This window comes from Entelurus aequoreus, linkage group LG13 (genome assembly GCF_033978785.1).
Source record: "Entelurus aequoreus isolate RoL-2023_Sb linkage group LG13, RoL_Eaeq_v1.1, whole genome shotgun sequence".
NCBI classification, from domain to species: domain Eukaryota; kingdom Metazoa; phylum Chordata; class Actinopteri; order Syngnathiformes; family Syngnathidae; genus Entelurus; species Entelurus aequoreus.
This window is the reverse complement of record NC_084743.1, coordinates 28,174,762-28,198,368: the sequence shown is the minus strand read 5'-3', so window position 1 is coordinate 28,198,368 and position 23,607 is coordinate 28,174,762. Positions and strand designations below refer to the sequence as shown.

Below are 23,607 nucleotides of genomic sequence, written 5' to 3'. Positions count from 1 at the left end.
CTCAGCTGCATTCAGACGGAAGGCGGGGTACACCCTGGACAAGTCCCCACCTCATCACAGGGCCAACACAGATAGACAGACAACATTCTCTTATTATTATAATCAAATGACAGCAGTCATTTCCATGAGGTTATTTTCTATTATAAGTGTTTAGGCCCACTTACAATGACAATAACAAAAAAATATTGTTTTTCATGAACTGTGTACTTGTATTGTTTGTCTGGGTGGAGGTCCTGCTTTGGAAATAATTTGTACCCCTTTCAGACATTGCATTTAGTTCCCAATAAAACATTTACATGTTGCACAATGAGATGTAAGCGAGGGATCATGTGTACATTCCTGCAACTTCCTGTTTGTAAAAAATATATTTTTATTAGTATTTATTTAATATACTAACAGCATTTCATGATACATATTTATAAATTAAGATTCCTAATAAATGACACTAGAATAAGCACACATTTGATTGATAAATCATAGTGTAACGACCTGGAATGACACTTTATGTGTGGTGTTGGAGTTGTCCGACTTTTTGTGTGGCTGTAAACGCATCACTGGCTAAGTGCCATATGTGTTGGCGCAATTGAGAAAGAGCGAGCGGCTGCTGTTGATATAACAAAGTTGGTTTTGGTCTGGTTTGTACTGCAGAAAATGACCACTTTTTGCCAGATATATTTTTTTTTACTAATGTTTTGGTGATGTGTTTATGGCCGACAGTAAAGAGTTTTGCTCAGTAAAGTGATCGATGGAATTCATGTCCTCAAAGCGTCTTGACAGACGTTACAATATTTGAACAATGATGACGAAAACTGTTTTCTCTGTCGTGTCCGTGTCGTGTCGAAAATTGTTATGCGCTTATTTTTTTATTTGATTTTGTGCGTGGCATAAATTTGCCGTGCACAGAGGACGCTTGAGCAGTGCGCAATTGCACAGGCGCGCACCTTAGAGGGAACATTGTCTCCAAGTACTACCATAATGACCAACATTAAACCGCAGTAGCGTAGTAGACCTAAGTATTCATTTAATGTTTTATTTAAAAAGTGTATTTGTTATTTTTTGGCCACTGTAACATTACACACAGTTTGAACAGTAACACTGTGTGTGAATATAAGAAAGTAAACCATTGTACTTTAAATAAGTGATTATTTTGCCTACCACTGGATGAAGTCCGTGTACCACAGTTTGAGAATTACTGCTTTATTACATACATATCGTTCTCCTATAAAAAAACTAATTAACGCCAAATCCAGATTGGGTTATTTTTTGTTTTTTTTCAAGTTAAAATATAACACTTCATAGCGAAATAACTGTTTCTCATATTCTGAGACGTCACATTGTTTTGGAAGGCTCATCCACTACAGCCAAAAATCAATTCCCCTCATTTAACATCCAAATCCTGTTCTCCTGGCTGCAAAGAGGAGGTGATTTGTTTTCCATCAGAGGCATGTTAGCAATACATTTATAACAACTTGTGGCTTTGCTCGTTGCAGTGCCGAAAATAAATGCATGTGCAGTATTTTTTTATGAGATTGGAACATTTTACTGAAATGATTGGTTGTGATATTAATAATATCAAATATTGATGTACACGGCAAATGCATCTCGTTTTCATCTGCCAGGGGATTGTCCTCCCTCCTCTCAAAGGTACTATGAGGAAACTTTTGTTGATGTGAATTAGAGCCTACTAATACAGTATATTTTTTAAACCATAAAGAAGGCACTGCAGTTTGTATCATAAATGTTTTAGACCCATTAAAGGGGAACTATGATGATTTTAATGTACATTTGAAACACTTCTTTGTTAATATGTAATGGATATGCTTTGGCATGACTGTTGCGTACAGGCATTCCCAGATTGCAATTGAAACCCTGCCCACCCTCTCCAAAAGTATAATCATTTATCTTTTGGAAAATGTACACTGTTAAAATATATATCTTGAAGTAGTCAAGGCTATGTACTTTTTCTAGGCATGGTCGGAAATACAATTCATAAACATTATATAGATTCACTCGGTCACAACATTAGGTACTTGTGCTGTACACACTCAGAATATGCAAAAACAAAAACGTCATACATTTGTGTTACTTTAGACATACCAATATTATATGAAAATAATACTGAACCCTACTTTAGTTGTGTTTTTTCATGGCCTTATTGTCTTCAATTTAACATCAACTTGCCAGGGGACTGGAGATGTAAATTAGCCATTGGCTATAATCTCACATATTTATACGTCAAATGTGCATTAATATGTATTGTCCCTTTTTAAAGTACCAGTAGATTGGAAAAACAAGCTGCCTTAATATTAAAGCTATTATCATCTGATTTATGAGCCCAAACGACTTCCAAAGTTTGCGAATAAATAGATATGATCAAAACAGTATCAATCTCACAGAGATTCCTGAGCCATTTTGAGAGTTAATGAGCAAGCCAGTCACGTGATCCGTGACGTAGCGTTAGCAACCACAGATTCCTTGCCCATCAACTACAATGCTATTCAAGCAGACTTTGTGCGAGCCAACAACTAATACTTTGGAAAAATGTATGATCCAGGACCTTATAATGTTGAGCCCGAACACAAAGAGGATGAGCAATAATATTTAGAATCCGAGTGCTAAACGGATGCATCTTTTGTCAGGTTCAAGCACTGATGACATCTATTAAACAAGACAAGAAGCAAGGAATCAAACAGAGACTTAATTAAATTTGGCTCAGTTGAGGAGAAATGTCTGGGCTGTACCATTGCACAGTCTCACCACACTCTGATGAAAGATTGTGCACCTCCTCTTCTATTTGGACTTTCCCTGATTACATGGCAACAGCTGTTTCTAAGGGAGGGGGGTCGTAAACAGTGTTGCCTTTGGTTACAAAACAGTTCAAAGAAAATGTCGTAAAACAGTTCAAAGAAAAGGTCGCCTGGAGGGGAGTCTGGTCCTGCTTCCTCTCCGCTTTGTAGTTATCGGGTCAAGACAATATATTTATGTAGACCTTTGAGACACTTGTGATTTAGGGCTATATAAATAAACATTGATTGATTGATTGATAGATTACAATACATGAAAGAAACAGAACACCTTCATGTTGCTTCCCATCCTACACAGTGGAGTTTTACAAGCCTTCTTCTTGGTAGGATCAACGACAGCTTTTGTCTTCTCGCCGGGAACTCAGGGCAACACAAAGTTTTGTGATAACTTAGATACAATTATTCTGACAGCTTTATTGTAACACTATAGCATCAACAGCATTGCTAGGTGCTGAACATACAAACGAAGTATACTAAACCATAATAAAACAAACACTTGCTGTAATATTTCCACTCTCGCTGGGATGCCGACCGATAATCCCATTTAGAAGAAGATTCAATCGCAATACTCACAAAGGATTAAAAAAAAGTTGCAGCAACTCATGTCTTTTTCACCATCAGGATGTCAAAGTCGACCAGCCTCTTAGTACATAGCCACATTTGTCTACTACCGGGTGAGAGATACATGAATTACAATCTAGAATTTACTTTTACTAAGTTTGAGACGGAGCGCAAACAGCCGCCAGATTAGTGTAAGCTAGTAGTTAGCTCACTGCTATTAACGCGGCATTAAAATAGGCCGTCTGCGTTAGCGCTTATAATAACAATTTCATTCATATTTGGTTCATTTTAAGGTCACGGCGAGAGGTGGGTAGAGTAGCCAGAAATTGTACTCAAGTAAGACTACTGTTACTTTAGAGATGTATTACTCAAGTAAAAGTAAGTAGTCGTCAACCAAATATTTACTTGAGTAAAAGTAAAAAGTATGTTGTGAAAAAACTACTCAAGTACTGAGTAACTGATGAGTAACCTGTTCGTTTAAGGATGACGGCAACAAATAATGCACAAAAACATAAAAATAGCAATGAGCAAATTCAGAGCCAGGAATATCTCTTAAGCAACTAAAACAATAAATGATAATTATAAATGGGTTTTACTTGTATAGCGCTTTTCTACCTTCAAGGTACTCAAAGCGCTTTGACAGTATTTCCACATTCACCCATTCACACACACATTCACACACTGATGGCAGGAGCTGCCATGCAAGGCGCTAACCAGCACCCATCAGGAGCAAGGGTGAAGTGTCTTGCCCAAGGACACAACGGACGTGACTAGGATGGTAGAAGGTGGGGATTGAACCCCAGTAACCAGCAACCCTCCGATTGCTGGCACAATAATATATATTAAATAATAATAAATTAAAATAAAAAAAAATTAAGGCAAATTGAGCCACAATAACTTAACAGCACCATAGAGTCAGTAGGCATTGATTGATTGATTGATTGAAACTTGTATTAGTAGATTGCACAGTACAGTACATATTCCGTACAATTGACCACTAAATGGTAACACCCCAATAAGTTTCTCAACGTTAATCAATTCATGGTAAACACACTGTGCACTTCTGATTGGTGTTTCCATGCATGCGTATGTGTGTGTGTGTGTGTGTGTGTGTGTGTGTCTGTGAGTCTGCAGTGCGTTAATAAATGTCCCCACACGATGTACATTTGACTGTGATTCATAGCAGGGAAGATAACATCAGCGTACAGTGACAGCCAAAATATCTTCTAATGTTACTTACCGCGATGTGCTTCCTCAAATTTGATGTTGAGTTCATGTAAGCCAGGGGTGGCCACACTTTTTCAGCAGGCGAGCTACTTTTTAAATGACCAAGTCGAGGTGATCTACCTCATATATACATATACATACACACACATATCATATATATATATATATATATATATATATATATATATATATATATATATATATATATATATATATATATATATATATATATATATATATATATATATATATATATATATACATACATTTATATATACCGTATATAATTTATATTTATTTATTTTGCCGTTTTTTTTCACATGTTAAAGGTGTTTTAATGAATATACATGCATGTTTAAGACATATAGATTCCTTCCTTCCTCAGAGTGCACAATTGTTACTACTGTGATGCAGAATCTACGGAAAGTGTGATATTCAAAATGGCCGACTGAATTGGTGGCATTTAGACGGTATTTTCACATACTTTGCGGATTGTAAATGCCAATTGATGTAGTTTTAAGGAGAACTGCACTGTTTTTGGATTTTTTGCCTATCGTTCACAATCATGATATGACGATGGATGTTCTAAATAATAAATAAATGCCATCAAAAGTGTGCTTACAATGGAGCCTATGGGAGCCGTTCAATTCTGCCAATAAAGCCCTCCAAAAAAACATTCAAACACCTCCATTAGGGTTTTATATACATGATGTAAGTATATAAGTAATGGCCACATTCATAATAACATTTAATATTTACGTATTTTGATCATTTTAAGCATACGTGGCACATTAATTTTAAAAATGCATCATAATGTTTGCTTTTTTTTTCTTCATGACTGATTATTACTCACTGCAGACTTCATGAGAGCCAACAGACATAATAAAACATCACTTAGTGTACACTGTCTGCTGTCATTAGGATGCCGACTGCTAGGATGTTCATATATTCCCATTTAGATAAAGAATGACTCCTCACGAAGAAAGGGGAGGGGTGGGCAGACAAGCGCTTTTTGTGTCTTTCTTGCCAGTTCCAGGTCCTAAATGGCTGTCAAAGTGTACCAACTTGTCAGTGTATATCTTCAGCCATCTACTTTTCAGGTGAGAGGCATGATGTATGATCTAAAATAAACTTACAGGGAGCAAAGAAGCTACAAAACAGCAGACCACTCGATGATATAAACATAGGCACATACAAAGTGATTACGGTGGCGCTATAAATAGTTTGTCTGCGTAAGCGCTTATAGTAACAACATCACTTATACTTAATTAATATTCAAGTCAGAAAATGTAAATGGAGTATTGAATATTAACCAAGTTTGAATGGTTATCAGATTTTATGGGCGGAATAGAGGTCCTCCCATTGGCTCCGCTGTAAGCAAACTTTTATTTACGTTTATTTCATCATTACAAAACATTTTTTAAAATCCATCTGTCGTCATGTCTTTCATAATGATTGTGAACGATAGGCAAAATTCCAACAAAAGTGCAGTTCCCCTTTAATGGATACAATGAAACACAATTAAGTCTACAAAGTCAACTTGTTTTTCCATTCTACTGGTATTTCAAATAAACTAAATCTTGAATCTCAAGCAGTGTGCTTGAATACCTTGGCTACCTCACAATCACCAAAAACAGTTTTTATCATCTCCAAAATATTTCTAAAATTACATTTGTTGTCAAAATTGGATCTCGAAATGATCATTCACACGTTAATTTACTCTCGTATTGACTATCGCAATTCTCTTTTCACTCTTTTCAACAAGTCAACGCTAAAGAGACTTCAGACTGTACAAAATGCGACTGCCAGACTTTTGACCGGTGCACCCAGAACAGCCCATATCACTCCCGTTTTATCCAGTCTTCATTGGTTGGCTTCCAGTTAAATCCCGCATTGAGCAGCGACCCCCCGCAACCCCAAAAGGGACAAGCGGTAGAAAATGGATGGATGGATGGATGGATGGAGTTTAAGATTTTTAAGATATTTTTTGCAAACCAGTAATTATAGTCTGCAAATGATGTGTTGTTGTTGAGTGTCGGTGCTGTCTAGAGATTGGCATAGTAACTGTGTAATACTCTTCCATATCAGTAGGTGGCAGCAGGTAGCTAATTGCTTTGTAAATGTCGGAAACAGCGGGAGGCAGTGTGCAGGTAAAAAGGTGTCTAATGCTTAAACTAAACATAAACAAAAAGTGAGTGCCCCTAAGAAAAGGCATTGAAGCTTAGGGAATACTATGCAGAACGAAACTAAAACTGAACTGGCTACAAAGTAAACACAAACAGAATGCTGGATGACAGCAAAGACTTACTGTGGAGCAAAGACGGCGTCCACAATGTACATCCGAACATGACATGACAATCAACAATGTCCCCACAAAGAAGGATAAAAACAACTGAACTATTCTGGATTGCTAAAACAAAGTAGATGCGGGAGATATCGCTCAACGGAAGACATGAAACTGCTACAGGAAAATACCAAAAAAAAGAGCTTTCGCAGCCATACAGGAGGACAGACTCCACAGTGGCATGAAATAGACTGAGCTTTATGTGTTGGGGGAGATTCGAGCACCACACTCTTGACATACCGTTCAGGGCCCTCCACGCTAGTACCTTCCTGGCCTTAAAGGCCTACTGAAACCCACTACTACCGACCACGCAGTCTGATAGTTTATATATCAATGATGCAATCTTAATATTGCAACACATGCCAATACAGCCGGGTTAACTTATAAAGTGCAATTTTATATTTCCCGCAAAACTTCCGGTTGAAAACGTCTATGTATGATGACGTTTGCGCGTGACGTCGATGGTTGAAACGGAAATATTCGGACACATTGTATCCCAATACAAACAGCTCTGTTTTCATCGCAAAATTCCACAGTATTCTGGACATCTGTGTTGGTGAATCTTTTGCAATTTGTTTAATGAACAATGGAGACTGCAAAGAAGAAAGCTGTAGGTGGGATCGGTGTATTAGCGGCTGGCTGCAGCAACACAACCAGGAGGACTTTGACTTGGATAGCAGACGCGCTAGCCGCCGACCGCATCGATGATCGGGTGAAGTCCTTCGAAGCGTCGTCGATCACTGGAACGCAGGTGAGCACGGGTGTTGATGAGCAGATGAGGGTTGGCGTAGGTGGAGCGCTAATGTTTTTATCATAGCTCTGACGAGGTCCCGTAGCTAAGTTAGCTTCAATGGTGTCGTTAGCAACAGCACTGCTAGGCTTCGACAGGCGTCACAGCATTAACCGTGTAGTTACAGGTCCAGTGTTTGGTTTGGTGTCTCCTGATAGTAGTATTGTTGATCTTCTGTCTATCCTTCCAGTCAGGGGCTTATTTCTTTTGTTTCTATCTGCATTTAAGCACGATGCTATCACGTTAGCTCCGTAGCTAAAGTGCTTCACCGATGTATTGTCGTGGAGATAAAAGTCACTGTGAATGTCCATTTCGCGTTTTCGACTCTCATTTTCAAGAGGTTATAGTATCCGAGGTGGATTAAAATACAAATCCGTGATCCACAATAGAAAAAGGAGAAAGTGTGGAATCCAATGAGCCCTTTTACCTAAGTTATGGTCAGAGCGAAAAAAGATACGTCCTGCACTGCACTCTAGTCCTTCACTCTCACGTTCCTCATCCACAAATCTTTCATCCTCGCTCAAATTAATGGGGTAATCGTCGCTTTCTCTGTCCGAATCGCTCTCGCTGCTGGTGTAAACAATGGGGAAATGTGAGGAGCCCCTTCAACCTGCGACGTCACGCTACTTCCGATACAGGCAAGGCTTTTTTTATCAGCGACCAAAAGTTGCAAACTTTATCGTCGATGTTCTCTACTAAATCCTTTCATCAAAAATATGGCAATATCACGAAATGATCAAGTATGACACATAGAATGGATCTGCTATCCCCGTTTAAATAAAAACATTTAATTTCAGTAGGCCTTTAAGATCTTGTTCTGTGGAGTTCATCCAGGAACCCAAGTACTTGAAGTCTTACTTACTTACTTACTTACCTACTAAGTACTTACTTACTTACTTACTTACAATGACGTCACGACGGAGCCAGACTGCAAAACCACGCAAACAGAGGCATCCAAAACTGCGCGTAAACTCTTATGACTTGACACGTTGGCATTGTCCAACACGAGAATTCAACATAGTAATGTTTATAAGTCAGAAAACACAAAATTCATCATAGGTCCCCTTTAAGCATTGCTGAATACAAACATGACTATTTGTTTTTTTTTGTCTATTCCAGTTTGTTCTGGTATTCTCTGCCACATCATTCGCTTGCATAGTGATGACATGCATACACTTCTAACTCCATCTATTCTTCTTGGTTCCAAGTTTCAGTGTGGGCATGTGCACTGATGCTGTTTAATTGCCATCACCTTGCTGCACCTTTTCTATGCGCCGTTCCAATTAGCTTGTGGTGTTTGGAAATGTAATGACTAATAACTGTACGCTTCAACAATCTTCAATATGATCAGGCAGTGAAAATGTGGAGACAAATCTGCAGAGCTTGGATTTTCACCAATGTTTGTATGCAGATATACGTAGCGATTTACTCTATTAAAAATTGCACACCTACATAGAAATAACACAAATATACAGAATGTATCGAGTCGCAATACCAATTTCAATTTAGATTAATTTGTTAAAGTGATAATAGTCCACTTTTTCCTAAACTTTGAAATGTGTCCATGTGCCAATTATCCTGTAGCACAGTGGTCCCCAGCCTTTTTGTACTTGCGGACCGGTCAATGCTTGAAAATTTGTCCAATGGACCGGGGGGGGGGGGGGGGGTTAGTAAAAAAAAAAAAATATATATATATATATATATATATATATATATATATATATATATATATATATATTTTTTTTTTTTTTTTTTGTCATAAAGAAATACAATCACATGTGCTTATCGGCTGTATCCCTGTAGACTGTATTGATTTATATTGATATATAATGTATATATTGTGTTTTTTATGTTGATTTGATTTAAAAAAACAACAAAAAAAACAACATTAAAAAAAAAATAAATGTTTTAATTTGTTGTGCGGCCGCGGCCCGGTACCAATCGGTCCACGGACCGGTACCGGGCCACGGCCCGGTGGTTGGGGACCACTGCTGTAGCATATTAGTGAGGGCCTTGCTCAAAATGTATCCAAAAGGAGTTTGATGGTGTTGAGGTCAGGACTCATCACCAAACTTACCACGTCTTTATGGATCATGATTTGCCCTCGGGGTGCCAATGAAAATGTATTCATATCTGAATTATGTTAATTTATTAGGATTTTTAATCGATTTAAAATGTGTAGGAATACATTTTTAAAAATACGTTTTTCAAGCAATATATGTCCGCATGGAGGAGGCCAGAGCTAGTTAACGAGTCCTAGTCTTTAACTGGTGGTTAGAGACTAGGAAAAAACGTCTGGCAAAGCACATACGGTGTGCCGTATTATCCGGACTAGAGCGCACCGGTATACAAGCTGCACCCACTAAATCAGGGGTCCCCAAACTATGGCCCAGCGTCCAAAATCAGGCCCGCGGGAAGTCCCAAGTATTAAAAAACCAAACAAGAAAAAAACAAAATTTTTCTGTCTTTTCTTATCCACTTTGTACCGCTTGCTACTCACAGTGTCTCCTAGCCGCTCAGGCAAATCATGTATGTATGTATGTATGTATATATACTATATATATATATATATATATATATATATATATATATATATATATATATATATATATATATATATATATATATATATATATATATATATATACAGCCAGGCCCCCGGCCAAATTGTTTTAACCCAATGCGGCCCCCGAGTCAAAAAGTTTGGGGACCCCTGCACTAAATAATAGGAAAATAATAAATGTTCCACATATTAGCCACACTGGACTATAAGCCGCATATATATACATCGCAAAATGAGTTATTTGCACAGAAAGATTTTGCAAATGTTTATTAACAAACCTAATTGTTTCCAAACGGTGCCTGTAACACGGCTTTAAAACTACTGATCAAACAAAACAAGTCATCGTCATGGACCCACCAGCTGTGACAGCTAGCTCTCCATTCAACTAAACAGACTCAATAACTCCACAGTGACGTCTTGTGGAATTTGTGAAACTGAAACAATACAAAATGAATGCCGTTGTATGTTAATAATACTAGCATGTTTAAGCATATTGACGCTCGCTTGATTACATTATGATAGCACGTACAGACATGCATGTAAACACTCCTACATGCAACACATACGGCAGGGTTTAGTAAGTATGAGCAGTTTTAGTTATATTGTAAAACGTACAAAAGTTGCTTGGAGTGATGAATGAAAAATCCATATGAGTAGAAACGTTCGAGGACGGAACGTCACTTCTACCTCCGGTCGAAAGTTCTAAAGACAAGGGCATTGCCGCACCTGAGGTGAGCCAACACGTCTAAAAGATGGCGCAATAGCACAAACACTAACAAACCAATCTGTCTGGAAGCTGGCAGCCACTGGGGCGCTGCTCCGTTTTCTGTCATACCATATGGGGTGTAGTTTCAAAGGCGTGGGGAGTGTGGGGAGTGTGGGGTACGTGTGTGTATGTGTGTGTGTGGCATGCATTTTCCGTGGATGCATATGTGTGTGTGTTCAAGCCTGCAGAGTAACTCTGTTCTATGACCTTGGTGCTTTTGCTAACGTGATAACACAGCCAATCAGTCCAATAAAAGTCAACAAACCGGTGTACGTCCATGAGAAACAGAAAGTTTGTTGCGTCTTTTCCGCACTGTACTGTTGGGGAATCTCAAAGTAACGACCTTGCCATGTCGCTAGCAGCCAGGGGAAAACAATCCAGATTAGAATGTTTGTGTTTGAGCGAGCGAAAACATATTTCAACTTTTCATGCTAATTGTCCATTTCTGGTCCTCAAAGTCATCATACTTGCAGAGCAGACGGTGTCTTCAATGTGTTGTCCAGTTTGCAATTCACTTCAAAATCACAGCGCTTGATGTCAATCGACTCCTGCAAACATGACACACATGTTCTGGTCCTGTCCCTGTCTGAAAGCCTACTGGATGAATATTTTTAAACATCTTGCAGATGCACTAAACTTTAAGTGGACGCCTTGTGCAGAATTGGCTATTTTTGGAATTTCACCAAATTAAGCAAACTTGTAGGGATAGTATCGCCTCTGCATCATTATTAGCTTGTAGAAGCCTCCCTATGTCTTGATGCCACCCTTGATCAATTCCATTGTTCAGATTTTGGAGAGCAGTGCAAGAAGTAGCTACAAGAAAGTTAAAACTAGACAAAACAAAAAAAAAGAAGAGGAGAGGGAAGGGGAACGTGTCTGCCTTCAATGAGTGCCAGAAAAAAATATATAAAAAAATGTTACTAAAGGAGTATTATTGTTTGTGAATTGGGAATTGTGTTTGTGGAAGTTACTTCCTAGCAGTTCCATTGTAGACACGGCACAGAAACCAAGCATGCAGTTTTTAACAACGTTTTTAATGTACATATATTTTATCAAAGTCTTTCTCCCGCAGAACGTGACTTTTCAGTCACGTCCTTATCCTCTCTCCCCCCCTGCTCTCGGCCGCTCACTGTTAAAGACAACAGATGATTAGATTAACACATACCACCTGGGAAATCTAAACACCTGTCAGCTGTGTCTCGCCGTCAGCACATTCCCCGCCCCCATCCGATGGTGCTCGCCCTCCGCACCATAGACAGAGGCGGTGACCTTTGCTCCTGCAGGCGCGCTGGCCACACCTCCCTCCACAGCGTTGAATCAAGAATATATTCTGAATTGAATGTTGTTGTAAGATTCACATTTCTACTTTGTACAGTTATGTCCTGTAACACAACCGGTCGTATGGAAACAAACGGCACCAATCAAGGTCAGATAAAATATGAAGGTTTAAATTGCCAAGTGATTGTATTTGTATGTGTGACTTGAATCCATCATCCTTCAAAGTACAGTAGTTTGGAAGCCCACAGAGCAACCCTGAACAACCGTTGAGAGACCATCTGTGTACCCTTGCATGACAGATCCGAGCCACTGAATATTCATACTCCGTCCTCCCCTTATCACATTAGATTATAATTCATGTGGCAAGAAGAGAGGAGAGAGGTTGACAACACGGTTAGCTTGTCAGAGACCTTTACAGCTGTGCGTTAAATAGCACATTTGCCAAATGGATATAAATGTGTTGAGTGTGCTAGGATACTGTGCTCCCTCATGAGCGGGAACAAAACTCTCATTTAGGGAATGTCCAAATGTACTTTTTCACAGTCATTTCCCATACTTGAGCACACTGTGGATGGTAAATATGTTTCATTCAAAATAGTACACAGTTTAAATGAAAATAACCATTGGGTTTTTACATAATGCAATTACCGTAGCTTCCGGACCATAGGGCGCACCGGATTACAAGGCGAACTGCCGATTAATAGTCTATTTTTTATCTTTATTTATATATAAGGCACACCGGATTATAGGGCGCATTAAAGGAGTCATATTATTATTATTTTTTTTCTAAATTGAAATCACTTCCTTGTGGTCTACATAACATGTAATGGTGGTTCTTTGGTCAAAATGTTGCATAGATTATGTTTTACAGATCATCTTCAAGCCACTTTCTGACGGTCGCTTTACGTGGCTCACCTTCGGCAGCATCTTCTCCCCGTCATTTTTGTTGTAGCGGTGTAGCGTGCAAGGACGGGTGTGGAAGAAGTGTCAAACAAAAACAAAACGCCAGATAATGTCTTACCTTGTACACACACCATAATAATACTCATATGTTTAATGCGCCGACAATCCTTCAAGCGGTGTGGCTTCATAGCTTACCACAGTCGTACTATAGCATTTTGATAGATTTTTGAGCGCCGTGTGTAATGTTCTATATTTTCAATGGAACATTTGAAATGTTGGTGCTGTTTACTTGAGACCCGTCATAGTGCCGCCTACACGTATCTCTTATGTTTGACGGCCATCTACTGGTCACACTTATCATTACACCATGTACCAAATAAAATAGCTTCGAGGTGGGTAAGCTCAACCAAACACCGAATGTGTGTGTGTGAATGGGTGAATGTGGAAATAGTGTCAAAGCGCTTTGAGTACCTTAAAAAAGGTAGAAAAGCGCTATACAAGTACAACCCATTTACCATTTACCAAACGTAACCCTAACATTAGGCGGACCTGGTTATGAGGTGCACTGTCGAGTTTTGAGAAGAAAACAAATATTTTAAGTGCGCCTTATAGTCCGGAAAATACAGTAGTTACTACAGTAGTCAAGTTACAAAAAGATAAATATGTACTGTGTACTCTAGATATACTTAAACTAGAATATGTTTCCTTTTGAGATACAACAGTGACCTATGTTTAAAAAACAAGCTTCAAAAGGAGCAGCCCAAATAATTAATTAATAATTAATAATGAGACTTGTGAATTAACTGTTGTGTGGTACCATAATGTTGAATGAGAGGAGGGACAAGGCAAGAAAGCAGTCCGTGGGCAGGCAGGTAGTCAGGGCGAATAGCGAGGGGTCAGAGGTCCGTGTCCAAGTGGGAGGTCGAGGTCCAAGAGGCAGTCCGGGAAGCAGGGGTGGACAAGGAAAGACGAGACACACAGCAACGTCAATGCGGGAAAGGGGGTCTGCAGTAGGATCGACAAGGTGGACACAAGACAATCAAAAAGGACGGGGGGAAAAAAACACAGAGAGAGATCTACAAGATTGCATCAAGCTTGTAGATTGCTTACTGTACGCCAACAGAAGGTTACGTTCCGGCACGGGATAGCAGATTGAGCAGGCTTATCAAGGTGGGTTTGATCATCAGCTCTAGGTGTGCTTGCTGCCGCCGGTCTGGCGCACGCCTTGCACGCTCTCGGAGCTGCGCTCACATGAATGCGCCATGGCATATCAAACATTGTCCGACCCAAGACATCATTCTGTAGGTCCCCTTTGAAGCTGGCAGTCATGACATATGAACCAAAAGGACAAGGGCATTTACATTTGACTTACCTACACAAAGACTGAATAATGAATGAAGACACAGACAAATAATAATCAAGGGCAAAGGTCCCCTACACATTTTCAAATACTTGGAAGAAGAAACCTGCTGGTCTTTGTGTTGTAAATCAGCATAGCATGACAGCTCTTTATTACAGGAGGTGTATTCATTGCCTTTTGACATAGAAATTAATGATTTTGAATGATGTCGTCGGCCATCCAGGGTGGCTGCTAGAATGTGACTCTTTAAGAGTGGGATAACTCCTGAGATTGTTACGGATCCCGTCACATGAGCGATAAATCTTCGCATTAAGCGGAGGCAATGGTGCATTGGTAATGGTAGTGTTGGTGTAGTTAAGGTAGAGATGAAACATTTGTCTTGCTGGTGAAATGGTCAGCTGTGTTTTATGCACTCCTGCATAAGTGAGGGTCACCTGTGTGCCTCATGAATCCTTAAACAGCTGCTTTCTGTCATTCGGCTGACTGGCAGCAGTTTATTTTTTAATTTTTTCATTTTTGGGTTTGAAGGCACTTCATGTGTGTTTGCAAACATCTGCGGTGTGCAGTGAGCAATGCTGTGAAGTTCAAATGCATTTGCATCGCTTTGGTTGTTTTTATCTCCTGCGAAGAGGAGCATCCAAAACAAACACAACATTATTGTTTCCCTGCAAAAATTCAAATGTTAGTCTTAGTATGATGTGCAAAACCGTTTATAACTGTTTTAAACCAACACAAGCAGAACCATGTATTATGTTTAATTATTGTTATAAGACAGCTGTCACACTCAAGGCTTTATGTGGCCCCTGGAATGCCTTACTAAAATTCAGGGGTGTTCAAACTTTTTCCACCTAGGGCAGGGGTGTCCAAAGTGCGGCCCGGGGGCCATTTGCGGCCCGCAGCTAATTGTTTACCGGCCCGCCACACATTCTGGAAATGCTATTGCAAAAATAAACAAAGAACATTCAAAAAAGTGGAATTAGGTAAAATCTAACGATAAAAAGTTGACACAAAGCTGCCATGCAGGCTGCTTTTTATTTTTATTTTGTCTTTCTTTTTTCCTTTTTTTGCCATTGCTCCAAAAAAAAAAATAATGACAAAAAAATCCATGTTATAATGAATTATTTTTAAGGCTCCAGTTACTTCAAATATTTCACTTTAAATATTGCATATATTGTGTAGATGCCATATAAAAACATCAAAGTTTTATTTGACAAAAGAGCATAAAACAAACAAAATAATAGTTCAAACGTAAAATCGACAGATACTGTATATCTGAAGTTGATCTTGTAATTTAAGTGTGAAAATTTAAAAAAAAATAATAATAAAAATGTATCACTTTATGAGTGGAAGACCTTTTGGATCTCAAATATATTTAGTGGGATTTTATTTAACTTTTCACTGTGATTACTCAAAAATATTAGAGAATTAAAATCAATGGTGTCCTGCATTATTGATCTTTTAGGGCTCTAATTACTAAATACTGCACATTTCAGTTTTACTATAAAAAACTAAGTTGTTTTTGACAGAAAAGCCATAAAACATTTTCTTTTTATTACTTTATATGAACTTGAAGTTGATATAGAGATTAACTGTAAGCGTTAAATAAAAAATAATAATTTGACTTATTTTTAAAATTTTAATGACTGAGACCCTTTATGGTCCCCGGGACCCCTAAAGGTAAAATGAAATAAAAAATCCATATATTTTGTTATGTTTTGAAAATGAAAAATATCAAAATGGCCCCCACATGCTTTAATTTTTCCATGTGCAGCCCTCAGTGGAAAAAGTTTGGACACCCCTGACCTAGGGCCTAATACTGAAGAATTAAATAATGTGGGGGGGGGCACATTAATGCATTCTGTACATTAAGTGCCTGAATTACCAAGATCCAAACACCACGTGGTGTTTGCAATCTATAAAATAGCGTGTACTAATAGTGGGCACACTGCATTTGCAGTTTAAATGAGGATGTTGCGTGTATACAGGGCATCATTACGAAGACACTCGATCATCTACTGCACATTCATGTTATTATGCTCCTACCTGTGGCGTTTGCTATGTTTTCAAACATCCAGCTGATTATATTACTTGATATTAATTATTTTATTAAAGTCATTTGTATTTTACTTTTTAACCTATTAGTTATGCAATATTTGATTTAGTTCTATTTATTTATTATTTATTTAGTGTACATTCATTTTATTTTTCTCTTCTTTTTTTTGCTTTTTGAATCTTCATACACTATACAGCTTGAAGTGCCATCCCATGGAATTGTCCAAAATGTTTTCGTATCCTGGAGCATTCAAAGTTATTTTCACTGGAACTAAGGGGCCAAGCCCAACTCCTGAAAAAACAACCCCACACCATAATTCCTCCTCCACCAAATTTCACACTTGGCACAAAACAGTCCGAAATTTAGCGTTCTCCTGGCAACCTCCAAATCCAGACTCGCCCATCAGATTGCCAGATGGAAACGCGAGATTCATCACTCCAGAGAAGGCGTCTCCACTGCTCTAGAGTCCAGTGGCGACGTGCTTTACACCACTGCATCCCACGTTTTGCATTGGACTCGGTGATGTATAGCTTAGATGCAGCTGGCCGGCCATGGAAACCCATTCCATGAAGCTCTCTGCGTACTGTACGTGGGCTAATTGGAAGGTCACATGAAGTTTGGAGCTCTGTAGCAACTGACTGTGCAGAAAATATTTGCACTATGCGCTTCAGCATCCGCTGACCCCTCTCTGTCAGTTTACGTGGCCTACCACTTGGTGGCTGACTTGCTGTTGTTCCCAAACTCTTCACTTTTCTTATAATAAAGTTGACTTTGGAATATTTAGGAGCGAGGAAATGTCACGACTGGATTTGTTGCACAGGTGGCATCCTATGACAGTTCCATGCTAAAAATCCTTGAGAACGGCCCATTCTTTCACAAATGTTTGTAGAAACAGTCTCCATGCCTAAGTACTTAGTTTTATACACCGGGCCAAGTGATTAGGACACCTGATTCTCATCATTTGGATGGGTGGCCAAATAAGTTTGGCAATATGGATCTAACAGCAGCATTTGATATGGTGGACCATAATATTTTAATTAGCCGCCTACAGCATCAAGTGGGCATTTGTGGTACTGCTTTGAGTTGGCTGAAGTCATATTTGACTAACAGGACCTTCTCTGCAAATTTTGCTGGTTCTGAATCCTCTGTTGCTCCCTTGACATGTGGGGTCCCACAGGGCTCAGTTTTAGGACCACTTCTTTTTTTTTAAATTTACTTCCCCTGGGCTCAATCCTGAAAAAGCATGATATTTCTTTCCATTGTTATGCCGATGACACACAAATGTATTTTCCGTTAAAGAGAAATCATGCCTCTTCAATGCAGCCACTAGTTGCTTGTCTTAATGATATCAAGGCCTGGATGGCCCTAAACTTCTTAGATTTCAATGAAAAGAAGACATAAGTAATAGTGTTTGGACCTAGTGGTACCTGTGAGCTCCCCCCTGTTGACTTTGGCCCCTTGGCTTCGCACGTTAAGCCCATGATCACCAACCTGGGCTTTCGTATTGACAGTGATTTTAAATTGGACCGTCAGATTGGCACAGTGGTGAAAGCCAGCTTTTTTTATTTACGTCAGCTGGCCAAGGTTGAAAACCTTCTTTCTAGGCAACAGTTAGAGACAGTAATCCATGCCTTCATCACATCTCGGCTGGATTACTGTAACTCTTTGTATTTTGGAATTAGTCAATCCTCCCTCTCACGTCTGCAGCTGGTCCAAAATGCAGCTGCCCGACTTTTAACAAACACAAGAAAAAGAGAGCACATTACTCCTGTTTTAGCCTCCCTTCACTGGCTGCCTGTGTCTTTTAGAGTCCATTTTAAAATTGTCTTACTCGTTTTTAAATCCTTACGTGGTCTTGCCCCACCATACCTCTCTGAGCTGCTCCACCTCTATGCCCCCACCCGGTCCCTCAGGTCAGCTGATCAACTGATCCTGGAGGTACCCAAAACAAAGCGCAAGCTCAGTTGCGGGTCCCAAACTCTGGAACAATCTCCCTCTCCATGTGAGACGGGCCCTTTCTTTGACTATTTTTAAGACCCTTCTTAAAACCCATTTTTATTCACTGGCTTTTAACCCAGCATGAGACTTTAAACTGTTTTTAAACTGTTTTTAGCTTTTAACTTTTGTAACTGTTTTTAACTTTTAAACTGTTTTTTATCTGACAAATTGTTCTTAGGGTAATTTGCATTTGCCTTTTCAATGTGTATTTTTATTTCTGTTTTAAATGTTATTTTTTAGTCTGTCCTTTGCCCCTATTTCTTAGTGGTGTACAGCCCTTTGTTTTTCAACTGTGCTTGTTTTTAAAGGGCTTTATAAATAAAGTTGGTATGGTATGGTAATATAGTGTATGCCTTACTTCTATTTCATTATTTATCTCTACTCATGGTTCTTACTATTTTATAAGTTTTATTATTTTTATTTGCCAACAATCCTCAGATGAGCCATCTGCCTCAGGGGTTATCGGCCATGCTTGTGGGGGCGCTTTTGTGTCAGCGTCCTGTTGGCCATGGTCTGATGACCTCCTTGTGCAGATGGCGCCTGTGATAGTGTTTACTCACATGTCCCCTCTGTACTCAGCCATGCATTCATTTGTCCATATAGTTGCATATGTATGTATCAGCCCTTCGAGCAGCTATAAAATTATAAAATAAAGTAGCTGAATAGATTATGTCTAATATTTTTTTATTTCTGACCGTCCAAAGTGTTGACACACACACACACATGTAGGACGGAGGGTTCTAGTCTGTCCATCGTCTGTCTGTGCAGCACGAGCATCGATCCTGCAGCCGTGTGTGGAACTGTCAGTTTGCACATCCCTCATACGTGTGCCAGATAAAACGCGAAATAGTGAAAAGTGTTGATAAATCACATTGCACGTGCTAAATAATTACATTTGCATCTTCTTCTCCCAGTATTGTGGTCAATTTTATGATCAGCATATATTTTGCATATTAATTAAGACAGAGACGCAAATTGGATTGCATGCCTCATTCTGCTCACTTAACAGACGTAATCCACTTTGCACACGTTGAGTGGATCAGCTTTGCGAGTGCTGTCAGGTTTGCACGTGTTTTAGTACGTCAGTATATGCTAAACAATTTGAAAAAAATCTAAGCTTATCTAAGCTTTTGTGTTACAGTTGACAAAATAAATAGTTGTTAGTGTTATACTTTTAACTCATTTAAAATTAATTTATTTAAATTTCAAAATATGACAAGGTCAAAAAACAACAACAAGCTGAAGCCGAAAATAAAGTCACACTTTGGGCAAAATGTATTTGTTCTTTCAACGTTAACAGAAACAATGCAGGTACTGCATGCAACTGCATGTTTTTTTTATTTAGAATTTTTTTCTTTTTTTTCTTTTTAACCAGATTTTAGTTTAGTCTTCTATCCGTCCATAGCATTTCTACTCATATGGATTCTTAATTCATCACTCCAAGCAATGTTTATAAGTGTTACAGTATAACTAAAACTGTTTATACTTACTAAACCACCCCTTGTATGATGTCTGTAGGAGTGTTTTCATGCATATTTGTACGTGCTATCGTAATATAATGATGCTAGCGTCGTTAACATTAGTTAATATGCTAACAAGTGTCCGTGTTGGTATTGTTAACTTGCAATGGCATTCTTTTTTGTATTGTTTTTGTTTCACAAATTCCACAGTAAATTCACCAAGCCGTTGCCGTGGAGTTATTGAGTCTGTTTAGCTGATTGGGGAGGTAGCGGTCCATGACAATGATTTCTGTTTTGTTTGATCAGCCGTTTTACTGCCGTGTTACGGACACCGTTTGAAAACAATTAAGGTATGCAAATAAACATTTACAATTTTTTTCTGTGTAAATAATTCATTTTGCAACGTATATATCTGTGGCTTATAGTCCAGTGCGGCTAGCATATGGAAGAAAATGAAAATAGTGGGTGCAGCTTGTATCCCGGTGCGCTCTATAGTCCGGAAAGTACGGTACTTAAATATCTGCTTGTCACCCTGACCTAATGATTTCTTTTTTTTTTATTTGTACATACAAAAGTATATACCGGTACAAATGCAGAGGTAGTTGTGTAATATTATGAGTCAAGTATCCATTTTTATTCATACATATTTACTGTTATAAGTAGCACAGCCATAACTCTGATGTAGCCCTCATGAAAACGAGTTAGATACTGTTGCATCTGCCCAGTATTCCCTCTCAGGGAATTAAAGTCACTGGTCAATCCCGAATTCTTTCAGATGACATATATGCAGAGTAAGAAGGACCATCAAGACAGAATAGGAATATTAACAAGTTTTACTGAAGCTTCAGGAGACCAGCCCAGACCAATACGCTTCTCGAATTGGTCTAACATTCAAACGGAAAGAAACTACTTGAATCGGGAAGCAGTCCCCCCAAAAAGGAATGCCTCCCCCTTCCTCAACACTGATAAGATAAGGAGGGGGATGCATCCTTCTCACATTCCAATGCCTAAACCACTACACAGACCTCTGTAGACAAAGAAAACTGGTATACAGAGTATACTGTACATGGAAAAATAAACATGACTATGAATCAATAAATAACTCTTAAACATATATGCATTCTCCACAATGCCCCTGTGTTATAGTCACATATTTGTATTCTTATTTTCCCTATTTCTTTTTAAAGCACCTGATGTTGCCATCATTACAGATGAAAGCAGTCTAATGTATTATGTAATATATTCGAAGTAAAAACACAAAATTTTTCCCGTTTTTCAATATGAGAATGAGCTGAGACAATTAACAATACAAATATTCAGAATTACTTTGGACATTTTATTTTCACATTTCCAGAAATTCATTGTTTGGGAAAAAAAAAGGGCTCAAGTGCTCAATTTGGTGCTGTACAGCGACTTGTCCAGGGTGTACCCCGCCTTCCGCCCGAATGCAGCTGAGATAGGCTCCAGCACCCCACGCGACCCCGAAAGGGTCAAGCGGTAGAAAAAAGGATGTATGGATGGATGATTAACTGTTGTTGTTTTTTTTTTTCCAGGTGTACGAGAGATGGTGATCAGATGTCCGCTAAATCACATACAGTGTATCGGGACTAAAAAATGCATTCATTTCAACAAACTCTGCAATGGGGCAAAGGACTGTGACGATGGCTATGATGAAGGAGTTCACTGTCGAGGTAAGTGAAGCTAAAGAATCATGTTGACATCAGATCATGCTCATCTCTTTGGACTGTAAAGTGTGATTTTAATCAGGATCATTAATATTAGCATTTGTTAGTTTAGCGGTACCATAGCCTACAAGTTAAATTGGTTCTGTGACAGAGCTTGTAACCCAAAATACTTGTATTTAAAAATCAGTGTTCTCAATTGATATACAAAACCTAAAACCAATGAAGTTGGCACGTTGTGTAAATCGTAAATAAAAACAAAATGCAATGATTTGCAAATCCTTTTCAGCTTATATTCAATTGAATAGACTGCAAAGAAAATATACTTGATTCCCGGGCGCGGCCACCGCTGCTGCTCACTGCTCCCCTCACCTCCCAGGGGGTGATCAAGGGTGATGGGTCAAATGCAGAGAATAATTTTGCCACACCTAGTGTGTGTGTGACAATCATGGGTACTTTAACTTAACTTTAACGTTTGAACTGGAAAACTTGTACATATTAGCTCATTTGGAATTTGATGCCTGCAACATGTTTCAAAAAAGCTGGAACAAGTGGCAAAAAAAGACTGAGAAAGTGACATTACGGACCTTCAATCCCTCAGGTGCGACTGCATCAAAAACCGACATCGGTGTGTAAAGGATATCACCACATGGGCTCAAGAACACTTCAGAAAACCACTGTCAGTAACTACAGTTTGTCGCTACATCTATAAGTGCAAGTTAAAACTCTACTATGCAAAGCGAAAGACATTTATCAACAACACCCAGAAACGCTGCCTGCTTCGCTGGGCCCTAGCTCATCTAAGATGGACTGATGCAAAGTGGAGAAGTGTTCAGTGGTCTGACGAGTCCACATTTCAAATTGTTTTTAGAAACTGGACGTTGTGCCCTCCGGAACAAAGAGGAAAATAACCATCCAGATTGTTATAGGTGCAAAGTTCAAAAGCCAGCATCTGGGATGGTATGGGGGTGTATTTGTGGCCAAGGCATGGGTAATTTACACATCTGTGAAAGCACCATTAATGCTGAAAGGTACATACATGTTTTGGAGCAACATATGTTGCCATCCAAGCAACGTTATCACGGACGCCCCTGCTTATTTCAGCAAGACAATGCCAAGCCACGTGTTACAACAGTGTGGTTTCATAGTAAAAGAGTGCGGATACTAGACTGGCCTGCCTGTAGTCCAGACCTGTCTCCCATTGAAAATGTCTGGCGCAATATGAAGCCTAAAATACCACAACGGAGACCCCCGGACTGTTTTGTAGGATTTTTTGTTTAAATGAAGCCAATAATGAAATGTTTTGTTGGAAAGTATCAACATACATTTTGGTACTGGTACCAACATATTGGTATCCGGACAACCGTAGAAGCTATTAGCTAATGCTAGCGAGTAAGATTTGGGTTTGCTCTCCCTAGGTTCACTGTGACGATCGTTGTGCCAGCTCACGGTGCGGAATTTTGTAAACCGTAAAGCATAAGGAGAGACAGCTCATACACACAAATCTCTGCTAACCTCTCAACGTGCATGCAATTAACCCTTGAAAACACTTCTGCACTTCAACGCTCTCCAGGGACACATTTTACGCCGGTTTCAGAAACAAGAAAAGAACGAAATCTAGATACTAATAACACAAAGTACAACATTTCTTCAAAGTTGGTTATGTATGTGTGTATTCCTAAGTTGAGGTACCGAGTGTATTGATGTTGAACATGCATCGCTTTCCCTATTGATTTGAGGGCTTTTGTGGGCCTTGCGCATGAATGATTTTTTTTATTTTCCTCATATTTCATTTCTCAAGAGGGTCTCTATGGTATC

The 23,607-nt window shown here is 39.0% G+C and overlaps 1 protein-coding gene across 1 annotated transcript in view; it reads left to right on the top strand.

Moving 5' to 3' along the window:
- Window positions 1-23,607, top strand: part of LOC133663276 (low-density lipoprotein receptor-related protein 1B-like) — an 872,326-nt gene that overhangs the window by 244,840 nt on the left and 603,879 nt on the right. The window contains 1 exon segment of the mRNA XM_062067630.1: window positions 21,661-21,798. Within this exon segment, the coding sequence (XP_061923614.1) occupies window positions 21,661-21,798 (138 nt within the window).